The 20,439-nt window shown below is 32.8% G+C and overlaps 1 protein-coding gene, 1 long non-coding RNA gene and 1 other non-coding gene across 3 annotated transcripts; all 3 read left to right on the top strand.

Annotated features, from left to right (window-relative positions):
- Positions 1–3,882: 3,882 nt before the first annotated feature.
- LOC104120867 (sirohydrochlorin ferrochelatase, chloroplastic) lies at positions 3,883–7,655 on the top strand. The gene is made up of 6 exons (XM_009632739.4): positions 3,883–4,022; positions 4,173–4,381; positions 4,481–4,542; positions 5,339–5,449; positions 5,549–5,641; positions 7,038–7,655. The coding sequence occupies exons 1-6, from the start codon at positions 3,982–3,984 to the stop codon at positions 7,140–7,142; spliced, it is 621 nt and encodes a 206-aa protein (XP_009631034.1). The 5' UTR covers positions 3,883–3,981; the 3' UTR covers positions 7,143–7,655.
- Positions 7,656–13,420: 5,765 nt separating this feature from the next.
- Positions 13,421–16,485, top strand: LOC104120868 (uncharacterized). Its single transcript, XR_004503555.2, has 2 exons — positions 13,421–13,648; positions 16,025–16,485. It is a non-coding gene; the product is annotated as an uncharacterized lncRNA (long non-coding RNA).
- LOC117273554 (U1 spliceosomal RNA) lies at positions 16,074–16,233 on the top strand. Its single transcript, XR_004503556.1, has one exon. It is a non-coding gene; the product is annotated as a U1 spliceosomal RNA (small nuclear RNA).
- Positions 16,486–20,439: the final 3,954 nt, after the last annotated feature.

Here is a 20,439-nt window from a genome sequence, read left to right as displayed (position 1 = left end):
AGTGCACATGGTATGTTCCCTATTTGAACAATTTAAAACTTTATATAATACTCTTTCAATCAATGTACAACTATTATTCAATTTAAGAAAAGAAAGAAAAAGAAAAAAGTATGGACGGCTACAGGCCAGAGGTTGGTCAAAATAGCATGTATTACCCAATTTTTATACCGATAATTAAAAAATAGTCATTGTTTTGCTGAAACACGAAAAGTTTGAGCATAATATGTTAAATTATGGAGCTCCTGCGTATAAACTTCCAGCATAATATGCTGGAAGCTCATATGTAAAAAATTCGAACTCCAGCATATTATGCTGGAATATTTTCGAATTTTTAAAAGTGCTTTGTTTATATTTTATTTTTACATGAAAAATGACTAAATTTTGATTATTTTTAAAGCTTTTACTATTTTTAAATTACTAGTTGTAAATCTGGGTATTTTAGAATTTCACCCGGAGGTTGTGGCCCGTTACAACCATTCAAAAATGGGCTTTCACACTTACCTTTATACTTTGGACATATATTTTATTCGAATTAAAGTTGAAATTTTGTGAGTGAAAGAAATATTTTATCCAAAATATGCTATAAATTAATTTTTGGGAACTTAGAAATTGTTTGAATTTTTTTCTTAAAATATGATCATATTTCATAAACAAACAATATTTTAATTTTTTTTTAAAAAGTGAAGCCAAAATCTATGACCGAACGAGAGTTAAGAATCTCGATAATCATAATGCTAAATAAAACTAATAAACAAGACAAACTTGTCCATCAAGAAGTTAGTATCGAGTGACTTTTAAGCCTATTCCATGCTCTAATTACAAAACACATGTTTGTTGAGCATATTAAAAAACGTGTTGTATGAATTGATTCTTGAATTTTTCTTTTTGGGGGGTTGGTACTTCATATCTAGTTGATTTTTCATTCTTTTTTTTGGAGGTTGGTATTTCATTAATTTTCACTCGATCGATCCAGCACTTGCAGTATTTTTGTTGATGTGGAAATTGCCGAAAGACCAGTGTTGATTTAAAAGAGGAAAGTTTTATTAATGAGAGTATCTATACGATAATAACCGTTAGTGACTGATGTGATTTTTCGAGTTAACAAAAAACCGACCGACCAGGATCAAGATCTTGAAATAAAAATGTAATTTGTGGGTTGATTTCAAGAAACAACGTATCTCAAGTTTTAGGACTCGGAATCTAATGATTCAAAAACGAGGTGAAAGATGACGATCTGAATTACAAGAAAGATTATTTATTCGTTCCAAAAAAGTAAATATTGATATTGTACCGGTTCAAAGAAAGTTATGATTCTATGATATAAAAAAATGAATTTAGATCAAGAAACGTGTTCTTGAATGATCAAGAACTATAAAATTCCTAAAGTCACCACTTGGAATCAATTAACGTGATAAAGAAACACCACACGCAATTGAAAATAAGATAAAGACTATCACCGCCTTGCTTGGAACCAAAAATAAGGATAAAAAAGATAAAATAGAGAAAAATACTCTATTGTAAAATTAGGGCAACCTAAAAAAACGTGAATTTTTATTCTACAAGGCAAGAGAACATTTTATATATGCCTAGAGTCTCTTCTTTGATGACTACAATTCCTATTCTAATAAGGAAATAAAATAACTAAAGACAATGAAAGTAAAATCCCTATTATACAAGGAAAAGAAACTAGAATCCTACTAAAAGAAAAAATCTTATTCTAAAAGAAATAAACTAAATCCTATTTTAAGAAGGGAAATGGTCTTGGCCTCTTGAAATCAATCTTGGGCTTCTTGGATTTCTTGAAAATAAGTCCATATATTTGAACTTGAGCTCTAAAACATGATCTTGGCCAAAATTAATAAAATTTAACGTAGATTCTTCTTTTACATTAGTGACCTTACTAGTCAATACTACAAGCAGAGCTGGTCATGTATATATCTATACTTATCTATATTTATATCTATATCTATACTATATTAAAAGTACGAAAGCCCTTTAAAAACAGATTCCATGTTGGACAAAATTATAATTTTAAATTATTTTTTTAATATGTAGGACTTTAAAATAAACTAAAATTTTAATTATTAAATCTTTCTTTATTTGAACTATGTAGAAACTCCTAATATTTAGGAATTAAAAAATTAACTAAAATTATACTCATATATTTCCTTATTTGAATTGGCACAAAGACTAGAAATCAAAGGTTCAATGTTTTGAAACAAACTTTAGGTAACGAGTTTTTCTTTATTCATGCTTAGTATTTTCGTAAACAGAATAAAATTCAAACCCAATCATTTTCCAACGCCAAAGGCCACTTTGCTATATGATTAAACATTTTTTTCTTCTTAATAATTTTGAGACTGAGGAAATTTTTTGTGCAACACAAATATGGTATATTCTCTTTTTATGTACGTGTTTTGCATTAGAGATTTTTTTATTCATGAAAACGCTTCAACCAAAAAAAAGGAGTTTGAAAACTTTCTAAAGAAATACTTACTAACAAAACAAAATATTCCGGAAAAAGAAATCTTTGAAAAATTTGGCAAACCTCCACTCATGTTTTATGACCCTATGTAATCATGTTTGGAATTTGTTTTTACCCTTTATTAATTAAATACTACTATATATCTATCTTTTTATGTATGTATTATTATAAAAGTATGAAATTCCTTAGGAAAATATTGTTCGCCTATTTTACCCTTTTAAAAATTAATTTTATACTAAAAAATAATTCTTTAATTATTTATCTAATATTTAGGACTTTAAAATCAGTTAAAATTATACAAATTAAAAGTTTCCTTCTTTGAAGTGCCAAGTAGGAAATTTTATATTTAGGATTAGAAAGATATTTAGGATTTTACAATTAAACTCTTACAATATGAAAAATTTCTTTCATTGTTTGGAGTTTGAACTATATATAAGACTTTAAAAACTTTACCTTAAATGATTGTTACTTGTCTGAAGTTTGAACTATATACGACTTTAAGGGCTAAAGTGAGAATTGCAATTTTATGGTGAAATTGGCTAGATCGTCTTTTCTATGGTTACTGTAAATTTACATGTTTTTTTACTAATTATTATCAATAATAAAAGTAATTTAGATGAAAGGAAATGATTTGCTCTTTTATCAAACACAGATGAAAATAAATTGGTTCAAATTTACTTTCTTTCTCCACTTCTCCATATTCTTTTGAACATCTATGCTAGAAATAGATTTCTGATAGACTTTTTTTTTAATTTTTTTTTATCTTATTATCTTTTAAAAAAGATTATATTACAAAACTATAATATTATTATTTTTATAATGTTTAGGATTCTAAAATTACCTAATTTATTGCAATGTTCTAATATTCAGGACTTTAACTATTTCCTCTGATGTTGAAACTAATTAAGTCTTCGAATAACTATTTAGAAAAATAAATTCAATTTAATTATTTTCACATTTATTATAAAATTAAAGTTATTTTTAAGTTGAGGTACACGCACAAAGCGCGTATCATGAGACTAATATGAAAAAATATTTGATTGAGAGCTTATTCATTATTGTATATTAACTTGAGAATAAATAGAAACCTATAAACTATAAATTATTGATTCGCCTCTACTACAAGTAGCTCATTGTAATCTTAGTTTCAAATCTAAAAATATGAACCCAGTTCTATTTGTTATCCATTATATACAGTGCACATGGTATGCTCCCTATTTGAAAATTTTAAAACTTTATATAATATTCTTTCAATTAATGTACAGCTATTATTCAATTTAAGAAAAGAAAGAAAAAGAAAAAAGTATGGACGGGTACAGGCCAGAGGTTGTGGCTTACCTTACCTTTATACTTCTCATTTGGGCCTGGGCCTTCTTCTATTACGTTTGGGCTTCCCTAATTCAGTTGCGCTTCTAATCCACAAATAAAAAGGAGTTCGATTTTATCTCTTAGTACCGGAAAATGGAAGACTAATCTAAGGGGTGTTGGAAGAGTTAATGGATTCTTTGTTTTTAACGTCTCATCTCAGTTTGAGGAGGTAATTTATACTTGTGTTTTCATGTTACAGATTCTTCATGTTCTAATTACCATAAAGTTTAATTCTTGATTAGTAATTAGTTCATAAGTCATTTTTTAACTGGATGTATGAGTAAATTGATGTTCTTTTGTGTTGTTGAAACCATGAAAGCTCAATCAGTACATACCCAGATAGAAAACCAGGAAGTGCAGTTCCTGAATTTGTAAAATTGCATAAAGGTCCTTCAAAATCCAGATATTTACCACAGAGGTATTGTATGGCCACTACAAATAGGGAGGAGTTGAACGGGATAGAAGAAGGCGATGGTGTTATAATTGTGGATCATGGGTCCCGCAGAAAAGAGTCTAATCTTATGCTAAGTTAGTTTCTGGCATCCTTCATATTTATTTATTTTTTCAATTTTGTTGCTGGTTTGTTGTGAGTTGCTTATAGTTGTAGTTTTGATGATAAATTGTCAGATGAATTTGTAGCAATGTTTAGGCAGAGAACCAAATACCCCATTGTGGAGCCTGCACACATGGTAATAATGTTTTTATGATTTATCCCTCCCTCTTTGTATGATTACCGTTTTCGAGCTTGCTGTTCGTTGATTGTTTCATTCCTGATGCCTTAGCTTTTTTGTCTTTGTTTTACAGTCTGTTTGTTTGGAATTAGAAAATGGACGACGAAAGAAAAATGTAATGGAAAAGGATAAAAATGTGGAGTCTTGAAGTATGTTTTGATGTTAAGAGCAAAGGCCTAAAATCAAAAGTATACAAAAAATAATACGTAGAATTTATATTACAGAAAAGCAAAGACAAATTATGTTTGGATGTTAAGAGAAAAGGCAAAGGAAAATGAAAATCAAAAGTATATCTTTTCAGAAAAAAATAATACTAGAATTTATATCACAGAAAGGCAAAGACAAGTATGTTAGGATGTTAAGAGCAAAGGCAAAGAAAAATATAAAATCAAAAGTATATCTTTTTTGAGAAACAAAAATGATATCAAATCTATGTAAAAGAAAATTTTAGAATATATCTCGTGCGAAAACCTAGGAAATCAATGATTTTTGGGATTGGAAGTATAGAGGGATCTCTTTAGGGTTGGTGAAGAAGTGGTGATAGGAGTAAGATTGTGGTAGGAATAAGAGAATCCTAATGTTTTCCCTAGCCACATAGTACAAAACTATAGATTTCTAATGAATTTATTTTCTTTTCCTTGATGAATACTTAGTCCCAAACACAGCCTTAAGCTCTCCATTCTCCTTTCTGTTTTATCTTCTTGAAAGGTTGGAACTCTCATGTTTCCTCTTTATCTCTTTTATGACAAATTAGGAGCTAGCAGAACCATCGATCAGAGATGCATTTAATTTGTGTGTTCAACGAGGAGCACGTCGAGTAATTGTGAGCCCGTTTTTCCTTTCTCCTGGACGACACTGGAACCAGGTATTGTTCACCTCATGTATTCTAAAGTTGTGCTAGGTTATCTAGAATTTCCTTTGATGTATTATGCTAGGTCTTGACCTGATACCTTTCCCTTTTCAGGATATTCCTTCTTTAACGGCTGAAGCTGCAAAAGAACACCCAGGAGTATCATATATCATTACAGCACCTCTTGGCCTTCATGAGTTACTTGTCGTAAGTTCTTGTTCTTCTTCTCTAGCTTTACTTTCTCAGCATTTATTCTGTTCATTTACATATGGCATCCAACACATATTGAAACCTAAGGTTATTCCTACTCCCTATTTTGCATTTAAGCTGGTTAGGTCAACCAATATTTGCACCTATAATTGGTACATATTGCAGTTCTTGCCTAACTAGGGGTTTCTTATTTTAATTGGTTAGTAGTTGCCTTTTCTTTCCTAGTCTACTGGCGCTTGTATTAGGATTCTTTTTTAATGAATGTTTTGTTCGATCTGAGTTATCATTCTGCTTTCGTTTGTGACAATGGCTCCATCCTATTTAAATCCTAACACTTTTGTTACTCAAGTAACTAGCAAACTTTTGTGTTATGGGGAGACCATAATGGTCAGATATTTATACATTGACATCATTCCATACTAAAGCTGTAGGCTGAATTTTTAGTCCTAGAAGGTTGATTTAGGCCTCATTTTTTTTTTAAAGATTAAGACGTTTGAATAATACATATCTGAATATCAAGATGTGCATTAAGATTAAGATATCTGAATATTAAGATGTGTATTATGATCTGAATACTAAATAACTAAGATTGTTTGTCTTTTTAACATCTGTTATTTAATATATATATATATATATATATATATATATATATAGTTGGTGGCGGTGATAGCTAACGGAAGTGCTTGTGGGTGCCGACTAGAGGTGGTGGTTTTGGTTGATGGTGGTGGTTCTAGGTAGTAGCTAGTGGTAACTGGTAGCGATAGAGATTATGGTTGAGGATAGTGGTGGTAGTGGTGATAGTTAATAATGGTGGGTGGTGGCGGTGATTGCGGTTGTGATTGAGGAAGGTGATAGTGGTTGGTGGTAGTTTATAATGGTGGGCGATGCCAGCTATGGTTATTGATGGTGATGGGGTGGTTGGTTGTGGTAGTTGAGGTGGGTGAGTGTGTGGTTATGGTTGGGGATGATAGTGGTGGGGGTGGTGGTTGGTGGTAGTGGTAGTGGTGGCAGCTATGGTTGAGGATGAGGGTGGTGGCGGTGGTGATAGTTAATAATGGTATGCGGTGGTGGCAGTTAGTAATGAATGTGGATGATAGCATCTTAATGAAATTAAGTCTTTGTTATAGATCTTAATCGCACATGCCTATTCAGACCCATTAAATGTTTGTGAAGTAAATTAAACAAACACACTTAATGATTAAGATCTAAATAATTAAGATTAAAATTTTAAAAACAAACGCACTTAATGTCTGAGATTTGAATGATTAAGATTCAGACCTCCATTAAGTGCAAACAAATGAGGCCTTAGAAACAGCCAAATATTTTCTCTTTGAAATTCTTCTATAGAAAGCTAATAGGTTAAAATTCTAATTCTAGAAGATTGTTATTACAGGACGTTGTGAATGATAGAATCAAGCATTGCTTAAATCATATTGCTGGGAAAGCAGACGAGTGTTCAGTTTGTGCTGGAACCGGAAAATGTCAGCTCCGCCAGTGACGTACTTATGAAGCTTAGCTAGGCTTTGTTATGTAGAAAGAATCTATTGCTGATGCCAGTTGATTTAGTTGGGTCTGGCTGGCTGAGTGAATACTATACCGCTGCTTGAAAGTGATAAATGATAATGGTCAATTCTCTCTCCCGCAACTCAAGCATCCAAGTGCTCATGAGAACTTTGATATTTGGGAGTTAGTAATAGCATTTCAACTACAAATGTCGACTGCATGGTGCTTAGTTTCTCCACTCAGCTGATGGAGAGTTGGGAGAGCTAAGCTGCATTTCAGATTATCCTTGTCTTCTTTAATCAAATTTTCCTAGTGTTGTAAAATCCTTCATGTGTTCACTCAGAATATGTACCTCCAACAGTTATAACTTATAAGTTGCCTTCCCTCTTTGTAATCACAGGTGGCCTCTTTATTCCTCAATAATTTTGGTTTGAGACCATTGCAGTCTAACAATGAGTTTTACTGTCTTTGTTTACTCATTACCATAAATTAACAATGATTTTTATCACATGGTTTGTAGCTGAAATTGCTGGGTATTGTATTTAGCTTTTCTTGTGAACAACAAGAATGCTTTTTTTTCTTCATGATGGATGAGCTTGCTGGTTGCTCTCCGGTGTCATTCATGCTTGAATTTGGCACTATACATATTTCTATTCTATTATATAGAAACATGAAGAGTTTCGACGTGTGTGCTTAAAGGCAATAAATTTCAAATCACGGCTTTAGACTTTTAGTAGCACTGGATTATGCTTGTCTCTTAATCTGTAAGTAGACTGCCACGTTGCGCAAATTATCTATCTTCTCGATTGTTTTCTTCATCTAGATTTTAGAGCATTCTGCTCCAGCTCTTGTTCTCACTCTTTCTATATTCTTTGCCTCTGGAATCACCTGATCTTTTCCTTTGCGTGTCACTCCATTAATACTTGTGTTTTTTTAAGTAGTAGTAGTTACATTTCGACAACTAAATAGATCAGCTTCAATATGTGGAAGCTCGAAGAAGTTTTTAAAATAGAGATTCTGCGAAATTGAGTGACCGACTTTCAAACCTTAATTTTGGATCCATTTGAGGTTATCACGTATTTCAAGGTTAGTTCTATCCTCTTTTTTGTTACTTTTGTTGGTTCATTTTGTTACCTGTAACAACAACAACAACCCAGTGGAATCCCACAAGTAGGGTCTGGGGAGGGTAGTGTGTACGCAGACCTTACCCATACCTATGAAGGTAGAAAAGCTGTTTCCGAAAGACCCTTGGCTCAAGAACGTAAAAATAAAATAAAATGGAGCAATAAAGAAATAATAGCAACAACAATGTAATAAGACAATGTAAGCAAATAATACAACGGATAATGACAGAGATCCATGGAAATGAAACAACAAGAATAGTGCCAATCTCACTGCTAATACTGACATACCGTATATAAACAAGGGACTAGGAATAGGAAGGTACCCGACTAGTACAACTACTACTAGTAAGACAAGGCAACCTCTAGACTGTCTATCAACCCACCACCCTAATTTTCGACCTCCACACCTTTCTATCGAGGGTCATGTCCTCGGTAAGCTGGAGCAGAGCCATGCCCTGCTTAATTACCTCATCCCAGTTCTTCTTAGGCCTCCCTCTACTCCTCCTCTGACTCGCCACTGGCAACCTCTCGCACCTCTTAACCGGGGCACCAACGTCTCTCCTCTTCACATGACCAAACCATCTCAACCTCGATTCCCTCAACTTCTCTTCCACATGGGCCACACCTACTTTGTCCCTAATATATTCATTCCTAATCTTATCTTTTCTGGTAGGCCCACACATCAATCGCAATATCCTCATTTCTGCTACTTTCATCTTCTGGGCATGGAATTTCTTGACTGGCCAACACCTGTAACTATATAGTCTATATTAATTGGGGCTTTGCAATTTGGATCGATACTGATATTTGCCAATTTGTGCTTTTGATGGTTGAAGCATATTTTCTAGGTTCTTTTTGTGATGAATTGAAGGAGTAGGGCTTCTAATTAAGTTGTTCTCAGCTTTTTGGAACCAAGCTAACTGATCAGATAACCTTTTGCAGAGGAGCACACAGTTCTGCGGTAAATTCATCTTCACCACACTTTCTTTTTCTTTTCTTCTTCCAATCGCTAAGCCCATTGCTAATGCTCAGATAAGTTGGTCTCAGCATGACGCTTACTGGCCATTGTGTACTTCAAGTACTCTCCTATCATATTTAGAGTTTAAAGTAGGACCAATCTAGAAATGATTTCTGATTGAATTTCCTTTTGACGTAAGTTGGGTAGGGTAATCAAGTAACAAATGTTTGACATCAGAGGCACTTTCTCGCTGTTCCGCCACTCAATCAAATTTTAACAGTGTTCCTTTTAAATGTAATTTTAACTGTACAATTTTACTCTTTAAAAATTGATTATCTAGCTGTTCCAATTGAACTGTCTATGTCTAAAGTATTCACTACAGTTTCTATTGATCTAACCAGATCTATTTTGTACTTTATAGTTTGCGTATCATGAGATTGATATCATATCATGAGATCTATTTTCTCTTGTTTATTGATGTTTTTCCAATTTGATTCCTAAAAATTTAGGAAAAAGAGATATCTTATCTGTTATCTCTCTCTCAAATAGCCAACAGAAAGCTTCAAGCCTTTCTCCAATGAACTTTGAAAATATGTGTGCAGAAGCAATGTTTGGAATGAGTAATCAATGCCTTCTTCAGGGTTGCCTATCTAAGTCTGCTGTTATTATCCTGACTTTAAATTTGTGAAAGTTTGGTGTATGTGGCTGCCAGGCGTGGTGTTTAGGGGTTTATTGGATATAGTTGCTGAAGGTTTGAGTAGCTTTGAGGCTGCCATGAGATGGAGCTGAGGATCGTCTTCTAGCTCTGGTAAATAGATGTCTCCTTGAGTCTGTTAGTACAAGCGAAGGTTCATTCTTGTAGTGTTTCTTATCTTTAACAGACTGGTCTGGTCTCTCCCGCAGGTTAGTTTTACAGCTTTTTACCTACTTCTGACTTAAACACTGTAGTTTTTCATTCTACTTTCTACAAATACCCGGTAATATTGTATAACATATTAAACTTTTTTTTTATTTTGCACTTAAGTTATTTTTAACGGAAAATGGTCAAATATATCCCTTTACTATTGGATATTGTTTAAAGTTATCCTCCGTTATACTATTCGATCTAATATACCCTTACCGTCTAACTATTGATCAAATATACCCTTAAATTGACCGAAGGGCCACGTGGAGGGCTTCTAAGCCATCTTATGCCCCAACCCATTACCCATGCTCAATACCCGATACCCAAAACTTAACCTGACCCTTCCCAACAGCTAAATAACTGAACAAATTCCTTTGCTCGAAAACTCCCAAAAATAGAAATATGCTCTTTGTTTTTTGACGTTCTTAATAAACGACTTAGAATTCCTTTTTTGAAAGTGCAAATCTGAGTTCAAATTTCTGAAAATCGTTGAATATTATTGTAGAATATAATTATTGGGAGCTGAAATTCGTGATTGAATATTATTGGAGAAAAGAAAGAAAAAAAAGGTGTTTCGATCACCATTGACTCAACTTTGAGTTTGGTTCAGAACTTAGATCTGAAGTTTTTAAATCAAAATCGATTGGATGAGTTTTAAATCTATTGTAAAAGCTTGATAGAACCTGAATTCAAAATCTGAATGCATTTGGATTTGATTTGACAATAACTTGATCGAAAATTTTTGAAGCCTAATCTGTGGAGAAGATGCACCGGGTTTCTTGACCTCATCTCTTATTACTCAAATTGTTTGTTGGGTCTTGTTCGTATCATTGTACAGAAAAGAAATTCGTGATTGAACATTATTGGAGAAAAGAAAGAAAAAAAAAGGTGTTTCGATCACCATTGACTCAACTTTGAGCTTGGTTCAGAACTTAGATCTGAAGTTTTTAAATCAAAATCGACTGGATGAGTTTTAAATCTATTGTAAAAGCTTGATAGAACCTGAATTCAAAATCTGAATGCATTTGGATTTGATTTGACAATAACTTGATCGAAAATTTTTGAAGCCTAATCTGTGGAGAAGATGCACTGGGTTTCTTGACCTCATCTCTTATTGCTCAAATTGTTTGTTGGGTCTTGTTCGTATCATTATACAGAAAAGAAATTCGTGATTGAACATTATTGGAGAAAAGAAAGAAAAAAAAGGTGTTTCGATCACCATTGACTCAACTTTGAGCTTGGTTCAGAACTTAGATCTGAAGTTTTTAAATCAAAATCGACTGGATGAGTTTTAAATCTATTGTAAAAGCTTGATAGAACCTGAATTCAAAATCTGAATGCATTTGGATTTGATTTGACAATAACTTGATCGAAAATTTTTGAAGCCTAATCTGTGGAGAAGATGCACTGGGTTTCTTGACCTCATCTCTTATTGCTCAAATTGTTTGTTGGGTCTTGTTCGTATCATTATACAGAAAAGAAATTTGTGATTGAACATTATTGGAGAAAAGAAAGAAAAAAAAAGGTGTTTCGATCACCATTGACTCAACTTTGAGCTTGGTTCAGAACTTAGATCTGAAGTTTTTAAATCAAAATCGACTGGATGAGTTTTAAATCTATTGTAAAAGCTTGATAGAACCTGAATTCAAAATCTAAATGCATTTGGATTTGATTTGACAATAACTTGATCGAAAATTTTTGAAGCCTAATATGTGGAGAAGATGCACTGGGTTTCTTGACCTCATCTCTTATTGCTCAAATTGTTTGTTGGGTCTTGTTCGTATCATTGTACAGAAGTTGTGGGTAAAATCTGAGTGCATTTTGTGAAGTTTTGGTTAAGTTAGATCGAACAAATTAGAGTTGACTCCGCGAAGAAGACAACCTGAGCTTCCTTGAATTAATCACTGGGCTTTGTTCGAATTTTGGTTGAGAATATTTGGTTACAAATTGAGATCAATTGGAGAAGCTTAGATTGAGTTCGGAAGCAATAGTTCCAAGAATTTGCTGCTCTCGAAGAATCCGTAACTCTCCATTCATGCTAGCTATAGCACTATTAGCTTGTTGAATATTCGCATACTTAACAAATTCATAACCTTTACTCAGACCACTTAGAATGTCCTTTGTAACTTTAGCCATCACAATGATACCAAAAAGAGAGAATAAATTGATCAAACCACCATCATCAAGAGCATGTGGCAAATAATTGATGTACAAGTTTGTCTCGTCAAACTCCTTTGGCTTGATCACAATTGAACCTAACCCAGAGAGAGTTTAGTTCTTTAAGTGTTGAGAAGGATCGGGTTATGGGTTAGGGGTAACAGGGCATAAAATGGATCAGAAGCCCTCCACGTGGCCTCTTCGTCAAATTAAGGGTATATTTGATTAATAGTTAGACGGTAGGGATATATTCGATCGAATAGCATAACGGAGGATAACTTTAAACAATATTCAATAGTAGAGGGATATATTTGACACTTTTCCGTATTTTTAATGATTAGATAAATATCTCACTTGGTTACCTCATGCAACTGACTGGTTCAAATATGTTTATCAAGAGAGTTTAAAGAAGAAAAAGAAAGCTCGTTAGAGTGTAAGGGGGGTAAAGTGATCGATCATCGAAGTGGATGCATTACCTTATGTCCAGTATGCTATAAGTTTCTGTCATAGAAGATGAAAGTGCCCCGTTTTGGAAATGCTCGACAAGTGTAGATATTTCATAATCTTTTGGATATATTGTCAAGCTTTATCACTCATTGAATTAAATCACTTGACAATGTCGTCTTTTTTTTTTCCCCTTTAATTCTGCTAAACGCTTGAAAGTTTCAGGTAGCAGGGATGAGAGGTAAACCTTTCTGGTAGCCTTATAGCTGTTATTTATGAAATTTGAAACCAAATGAAAAAGAAAAAGGAAGGTATAGTTTGGTAGGTGCATGTCCATACTTTCTTGTCATTATTTTCGTAGAAAGTGACGGAGTCCTTGTGCTAAAAAAAGGACAAATTTATTGGTCACAATTTTTTTTTGGTGGACAGTTCACTCAAAGGTCCACTTTGTCAACCAAACCAGCAAAATGATACCTGCAGTTGGAGAAAGAACAGTATACTTTGCTAGAAATATCCAAAGTAGAAGTTTGAGAAGCTCATAGTTTGTGATTTGCTTTGCTATGAATAAGATCCGCTATCTATTTGATGTGGAACAATGTCAAAATCTGTTGGTAAATGACAATGAAAAGGTTTTGTATTACTGCATTCATGTGAATCTATAACCTTGTATCTGAAGAGTACTAATTATTTGATATACATCTTCCCCAAAAATGAGGCCCTTCTTTATAATGCAGAGCAATAAGGTCTGCACTTTTTTTCTATGTTTAACCGGTTATGCATCTGCTGTAGACCATTACTGAAGCTAATATATTTTCACTTGGACTAGCATCAGAGAAATTGTAGTTTGGTGGAATTGGATTGGTAGAATTGGATACTTGAATTTCTTCTATCTACACTTTTGTGTCAAAACTAAGGTAATTCCTATTTGAGTTTTTTACACACTTTGATCCCTTTTTAACTATTATTTAAAAAAATAGCATCATTTATTGTTTATTGCATAAAGAACACTTTTTTTTTCATTATTAGCATATTATAAAAATTAAGCTCAACATTCATCTTCTTCACTCCATTTTTTAAAATCTGATGCATATGTGAATGTCACCTAAATTCAAGATGTATTGGTTTATACGTCTTTTATACTTTGTATATCAAGTATCACTTTAATTCAAAATGTATTTTTATGTATATAATTTTTGTATATTTATTTGTGAAGTGCCATCTTATTTTAAGATGTATTTTTAATGTATATTTCAAATATATTTTATATGTCAAGTGCCATTTTAAGTCAAGATGTATTTTTTATATATATGTTTTTTGTATATTTATATGCCATCTTAATTAAATTTAAGATATTTTTTTTTTATGTATATTTCAAATGTCTAAGTGTCATCTTAACTGAAGATGTATTTTTTATGTATATTTTTTGTATATTTTATATGTGTTAATTCAATATATATTTTTAATGTATATTATTATCGAAGAAAGGAAGAAAGAAGGAAGAGAAAAACTTAAGAAAGACAATTAAAAAGAAAACGAATGGAACAAATTTAGAAAATATATTGGCTTCGGCAGAAAATAAAATTAAGAAGATGAAGAAAAAGAAGGAAAGCTAATAGATAAAGAGAAAAAAGGCATGATTTTTGTACAAAAGAATTATTGACTTTCTATTCAAATTGCTTATGCTTAAAGATTAATATTAATATTCCTATTTTAATGGAACTGTGAGCTACAAATATAAATATTTTTCTGCCACAACTGTAATATTGGATTTCATGCTACAAATTTGTTATATTTCTTTTAAATTGTGACAGTTATGTAAAGTTCCCCTCCTATTTTCACAATATTGGGCTCATGCCGGTACGGGCCATCTCTGCCTAGTTTTATCCCGAAATGAATTAATTAGATAAGGAATTTTCACAAATCACTATTGTTTAGTGGCTATTAATTTCCTATAGCTAATATTCAGTTGTTACGGTAGTGTATTCGTTGTATTCGCGCTGCTGTATTCATGAATACAGCAGCAAAAAAGACCTAAAAATAAGGGTAGTCCAGTTGTACGCATGTATTCACATATATTCGCGCCATGTATTCATGAATACAACAGCAAAAGCGCCTAAAATTAGGGCAGTTCAGCTGTACGCGCATGTATTCACAAGTATTTGCGCTGCTGTATTCATGAATACAACAGTAAAAAGCGCCTAAAATCAGGGCAGTCCAGTTGTACGCGCATGTATTCACGCCATGTATTCATGAATACAACAACAAAAAGCGCCTAAAATCAGGGCAGTCCAGTTGCGCATGTATTCATATGTATTCGCGTTGTTGTATTCATGAATACAACAGTAAAAAGCACTTAAAATCAGGGCAGTCCAGCTGTACGCGCATGTATTCACATGTATTCGCGCCATATATTCATGAATACAGTAACGACAATCACCTTAAAAATAGGTATGTCCAGCTGTCTAAGAGAGAAAAAACATAAATAGCGTATTGCATGCCTTATTTTATACCTCAATGGTAGTATATACCGTAAATACTTATTTTGCTATAAAATATAAAAAGGTAGCTATAGAAAGTAATATTTTAAAATAATTTTGGTTTATAATAAATAGGGTGTGTACGTTTGCTATAGGAGGTAAAATTTCCTAATTAGATTAGCTTCACCTCATTATATACCACTTCAAACAACTCCAAATTTGAACTTTCCATCTTTAGTTTCATTCTTGCACCAATTCTGGCTGGAGTTTCGTCCTTGGTTTGTCTTGCTGCAGTTTCATAAAATTGTGATTAATAATAACAGATAATTAAACAAAAGAAGAAACGAAATATACATTTGGACGAAGTGATTCTGGGTTCTGATTCACTAGTCAGTACCAGGGTGTAGACCTTCACCACTCAAAGAAAAGGTACGCCTAAGGAAAATGGAGATCCTTCATATTTTAAAAGTTAATCTTAGGTTAACGATTCTATTATTAGTTGTGTCAATAAACATATTAAGAACAAAACCAACAGGGGCATTGTCTCTACTAACATTTTGTCCTTGTGCTATGCAAACTTCCACAACACAAAGGAAATTCTATATTTGCATATGAAAAGAAAATCTGTTTATTGTTCTTTTGGTGCCTATATAAAACTGAATATCTGAAGGGAACTGATTGTAAAGGAAATTCTACATTTGCGATTGTCCAAGCATTATGGTAATTTAAGTAAGTGACTCTTTTTATAAGCTATTGCTTAGTTTGTGAAACAAGTGTGTGAGCATTATCCCACACCGGCAAAATCAAATGCAGGCAAGGTGCTGGAGTAATATAAAAGGGGAGGAGGGAGCTACTTTGAAACATACTTACCTGGACGGGGTCAATGGTTGATCATGAAGACTCATGGCCTAGGTTGGTGACCTTCATTGCACTTTGGAGGGGTGCTTGCCTAAGGTCGACCCAAGTGGTCGAGCCTACGTCATAATTTGTGGCAGCGGGGCCTGCGTTCGCGCGGTCCCTACCCAAATCTCAAATAAATATATTTTTTTTTATGGCGTTTTATGATACTTTTCTTGCCTGCTCTCCGATTTCTTTTTCCGGAAGTAAATAGTACTGTATATGCTATTGCTGAATTAGCAAATTTGGTACGCTTTTTAGCCAAATATGTTAATTACAGCAAATTGCTTGATTAACATTTTAGTACTATGTAGCAATTGGTGATTGTAGTTATTTTGTTTTAAGTTAATCTAACAAGCCAATCGGGGTCAGATGTATTTTGAGCTTCAAGATTTACGTTACTTTGTAGTTTGGACCGAAATCCTCTTATCGAAGTATATTCGAATCAATATTTGCAAAAAGATGCTGATGTAGCAACTCTTACATACTAGGAAATGTATTTATCTAATTTCTCAATTTTTTGAGTTTTTGTTCCATTTATATGTTATATATCAAAATACCCAGAAGAAATGACTGTTCATTAAACATTATCCTTTCGTATGGGTGACTATTTTTGCGGATGGCCAATGTGCTATATTAAAAACTGTATGTGCTATGTTAAAAAACTGAAAAGATATATTTCTTGATTAAACATTATAAATTACATTTCAGTTACAGACCTTTTCATCTCCTCTAACTGCTCCTCTTCCGATGTGACTATTTTTGCGGATGGCCGATGTTCAACTATGTAGGATTCAGTAATTTCTTCTGTTTCATTAAGCTTTGATTTGCTGATTTGAATTTGTCATCAACATAATTTCTTTTTCTTTTCATTTACATAGTTCATTTGCCTTTTAGATTGGCATGTAGTTACATTGTAAAGTTTAACAATCTTTATAGAAGAAAAGATGTTGTATTTTTGTTATTTGTATTTCTCTGGTTTCAAGAATGATTCAAATCTTATGAGTTCCATTAGCACCATTGGTGTCGACTTTGTAAGTGAATCCTCCTATTGTCCCTAAATGTCTTATTTATTAGTGTTTCAGGAGTATATGGATAACAATTGTCTTCTTTATATCTTGATAATTCGAACAATTGAACGTAATAGGAAAACCATTAACTTTCATATTGTAGGAAAATCATTAGTTAGAAAAATTCAGGTTTTATTGTAGGAGACTTTGTTTTTCGGATTTATATAAAAATACTTGGTAATAAAAAAATTTATTTACAGAAAAAGGGGTTGGGTTGGGTGAGGTTGTAGACTAGCAACTAGCAACCTTTGTTTTCTCTTTTTAAGCTTTCTCATTTCTCTCTTGCTTTCTTTTCTTGTGTCTTAGAATAGGGAAAAGCAATAAAAGTAGAAAGTTCCATTTTTTTAAGAAATTCTTTTAAAAATATGTACCTACTTAAATTAAAGAATGATATGTACGTAAATAAGTGTGGACACTTATACTATACAAAGAAATAATCCAAACAATTAGTTATATGAGAAATAAATATAATATTTTAATAAAATAAAGATAGATTCTAAAAAATCATTAAAAATATTGAAATCAATGGAAACAATATTTTAGTAATTTTTCTCGAAACATAATAAAATATCGATAACTAAAGGTCTCAAAAAATTTGCTAATATATATATTTTTTTATATTCAGATGATAGAAAAAGATGATCCTTCCATAATTAATAAAGGGATTCATACACCATTCTATGATAATAAAACTTTTTGTACAATTTGCTTAACCAAATTCACTTTTGACATAATAAATGTGTAAAAAGTTTTATTTTTTAAAATACTGCTAAAGTTTTTATATGGTAATTTTTATAAAAAGTTATTTTTAAATTAACATTCGCGCAGTCAATTCACTAGTTCTTTTTATTTCAAATAACCAACCTCTACAATCATTGATCTATAAAATTATACGACTTTTGTTTTGGCAATCCATATTTACAATGATAATCGGTTTCTTTAAAACAATGTCATAATGGGTGTGGCATGATACTTTTCCTTGTTAAACCTAAAACTCTCATTTTATTTTTATTTCTAATTTCACCAATTTACCACTCACCTATTAGATGTTAACGTGTTTGTTCTTATGTATTTTTGTTTCCTCTTCGGTGAAATTATTAGAATTTTCGTCAATGCGATACTGCTCTCGCTTACACTGTTAATTTATTAACAATAAATGACATTAAACACTAATCGATTAATAATTTAAAAATAGAGACCTTGTTTATAAATAGTCGCTTATTTGGTTATTCCTATTCTATTGAACATCACTTATATCGCATTTGACATTTGAGGTTTTAACAAAACTATGTTTAAGCTGAAAATTTATGAAATCCTAAACCCAAGAAGACAAGCTACAAAAATAAAGGCCAAACATTCTGAGAATTTTTAAGGAACAAAAGGTAATCGTGAAGAGATTTTTAGGGTTTTGAGGGGGAAAATGGGAATTTGAATTTGAATTTGTTTTTCACGTGTAAAGAACGGGGTGTTTATATAGTAGTTGGAGTCAACGACCCGATGACTTCCTGTGGAGAGTGCCTTTCTGTGTAGGTCTACTGCTCCTGAGCATAAAGGCAATTTGTCAAATGCGATTTATAAGTAAGACGCAAAAATTATGATTTATAAGTCGCATTCGACAATTGCGATTTAAAAAGAGAATTCAAAAATTGCGAGTTATAAGTTGTATTCCGTTGCAATTTATAAGTCGTATTATCTTTCTGTGATTTATAATTCGTATTTACTATTGCAATTTATTAGGCCTTGGCAAATCCAAGGGCAATTTTTTTTCCAAAGCCTATGTATAATGGGTCTGCGTCACTACCCTTATCCTCTTAAATACCATTTTGTCTTGCAGCAAAATTCGATGCCCTAACGCGCGCCTAACCTACTGCCTACATACAAACCGAGCTTCTTAGAAGTTTATTTCTTTTGTCCAAATGAATCCAAATCAGATGGAAAAGCATAATACAAACACAAAAGCAATTAAAAAAAAGTTTGGCATAATTACATTCACTTTACAAAAAAAGGTCATCAATTATTACAAATTAAGGTTCTTAGTCTCCATTTAATGACAATAAAATGTGAGAAATTATGTCGAAAAAAAATAAAAAAATAGGGTTTAAAATAGATTTTTTTACAAGAATTTGATCGATAGATAAGGGCTATGGTTCATGTATACGGTCGAAAATAGATTTCGACCTTCGTACGATTGTTCGGGGTCGAAACATAATGGATCAAAGAAAGACTTCGTAATATCGAGATGGGTTCCGAAGGTGGTACAAGCAAAACTTCTGATTTCGATATAGATCAAACACCGAGTTCGAAGTCATTATCGAGCTCGGGTACGAATCGAACTATTATGAGATGATTTCGAGCTTAAGGGGCATAGGCCAACCGGGATCGAGTCCGAATTATCACCTGATTCCGAGTCCATATCGAGTTCCAGAAGCAATACCGACCAGCACCGAGGCCGATCGAGCTCGAGCTCACAGACAAGAGCCGTTGCAAACACACTAAGGGAGAGAATCTCGGCGGAAATTAGAGAAAAGCTGATTTATCATGGGTTCTCCACTATGTATTTTTAATTATATCTAAAGTAGGATCCTCCACTATAAAGAGGATGGCTACATTTTTGTAGAGGGCAGCTTTTGGCTTACATTGTAATTCAAACATCGTATTCTCCTATATTGAAGAGTTATTCTTTTAAGCTTCATAAATTGATTCAACTTGCTTAGTCCTAAAAATCATCTTCTTTACAACCTTGTTTACTTTGCATTCTTTGCAATCCATATTTGATATTTCTTTTTATCCTTACGATTTGTATTAATTTATATCACATATCCTTAGAACTACATACAAATTCAACTCCATCCGTTTTTTCGGGTAAACAATTTGGCGCCCACCGTGGGGCTAAGGATAACAGTGGTTATTTGATACGAATCTACAAAACCACACCGTTTTGGATTTCGGATTAGCAACGACTAACTACCAACCAAATGGCCTTACCTATCGACAACGAAGCTGGTCTTCAAGATGAGAACAACAACTTGACACCCAGTACTGAAAGACCACTTATCAACACCGTTAGAGCTCGGACTGGAGTGCCGATAGATATCAATTTGCATGTGGCCATTGAGGCGAACATACATTCTGAACATGAAAATATCATTCATGGTGGCACTCGGTCTGCAGCTCGAAACACCCATAACATTGAGGAAAACGACGTCAGTTTGCGTATGATTTTTGAAATGTTACAAGCCCAACATGTAGCGATAGCTCAGT

Source organism: Nicotiana tomentosiformis, chromosome 2, assembly GCF_000390325.3.
Source record: "Nicotiana tomentosiformis chromosome 2, ASM39032v3, whole genome shotgun sequence".
NCBI classification, from domain to species: domain Eukaryota; kingdom Viridiplantae; phylum Streptophyta; class Magnoliopsida; order Solanales; family Solanaceae; genus Nicotiana; species Nicotiana tomentosiformis.
The sequence above is the reverse complement of the archived record's forward strand: the minus strand, read 5'-3'. Positions and strand labels throughout refer to the sequence as shown.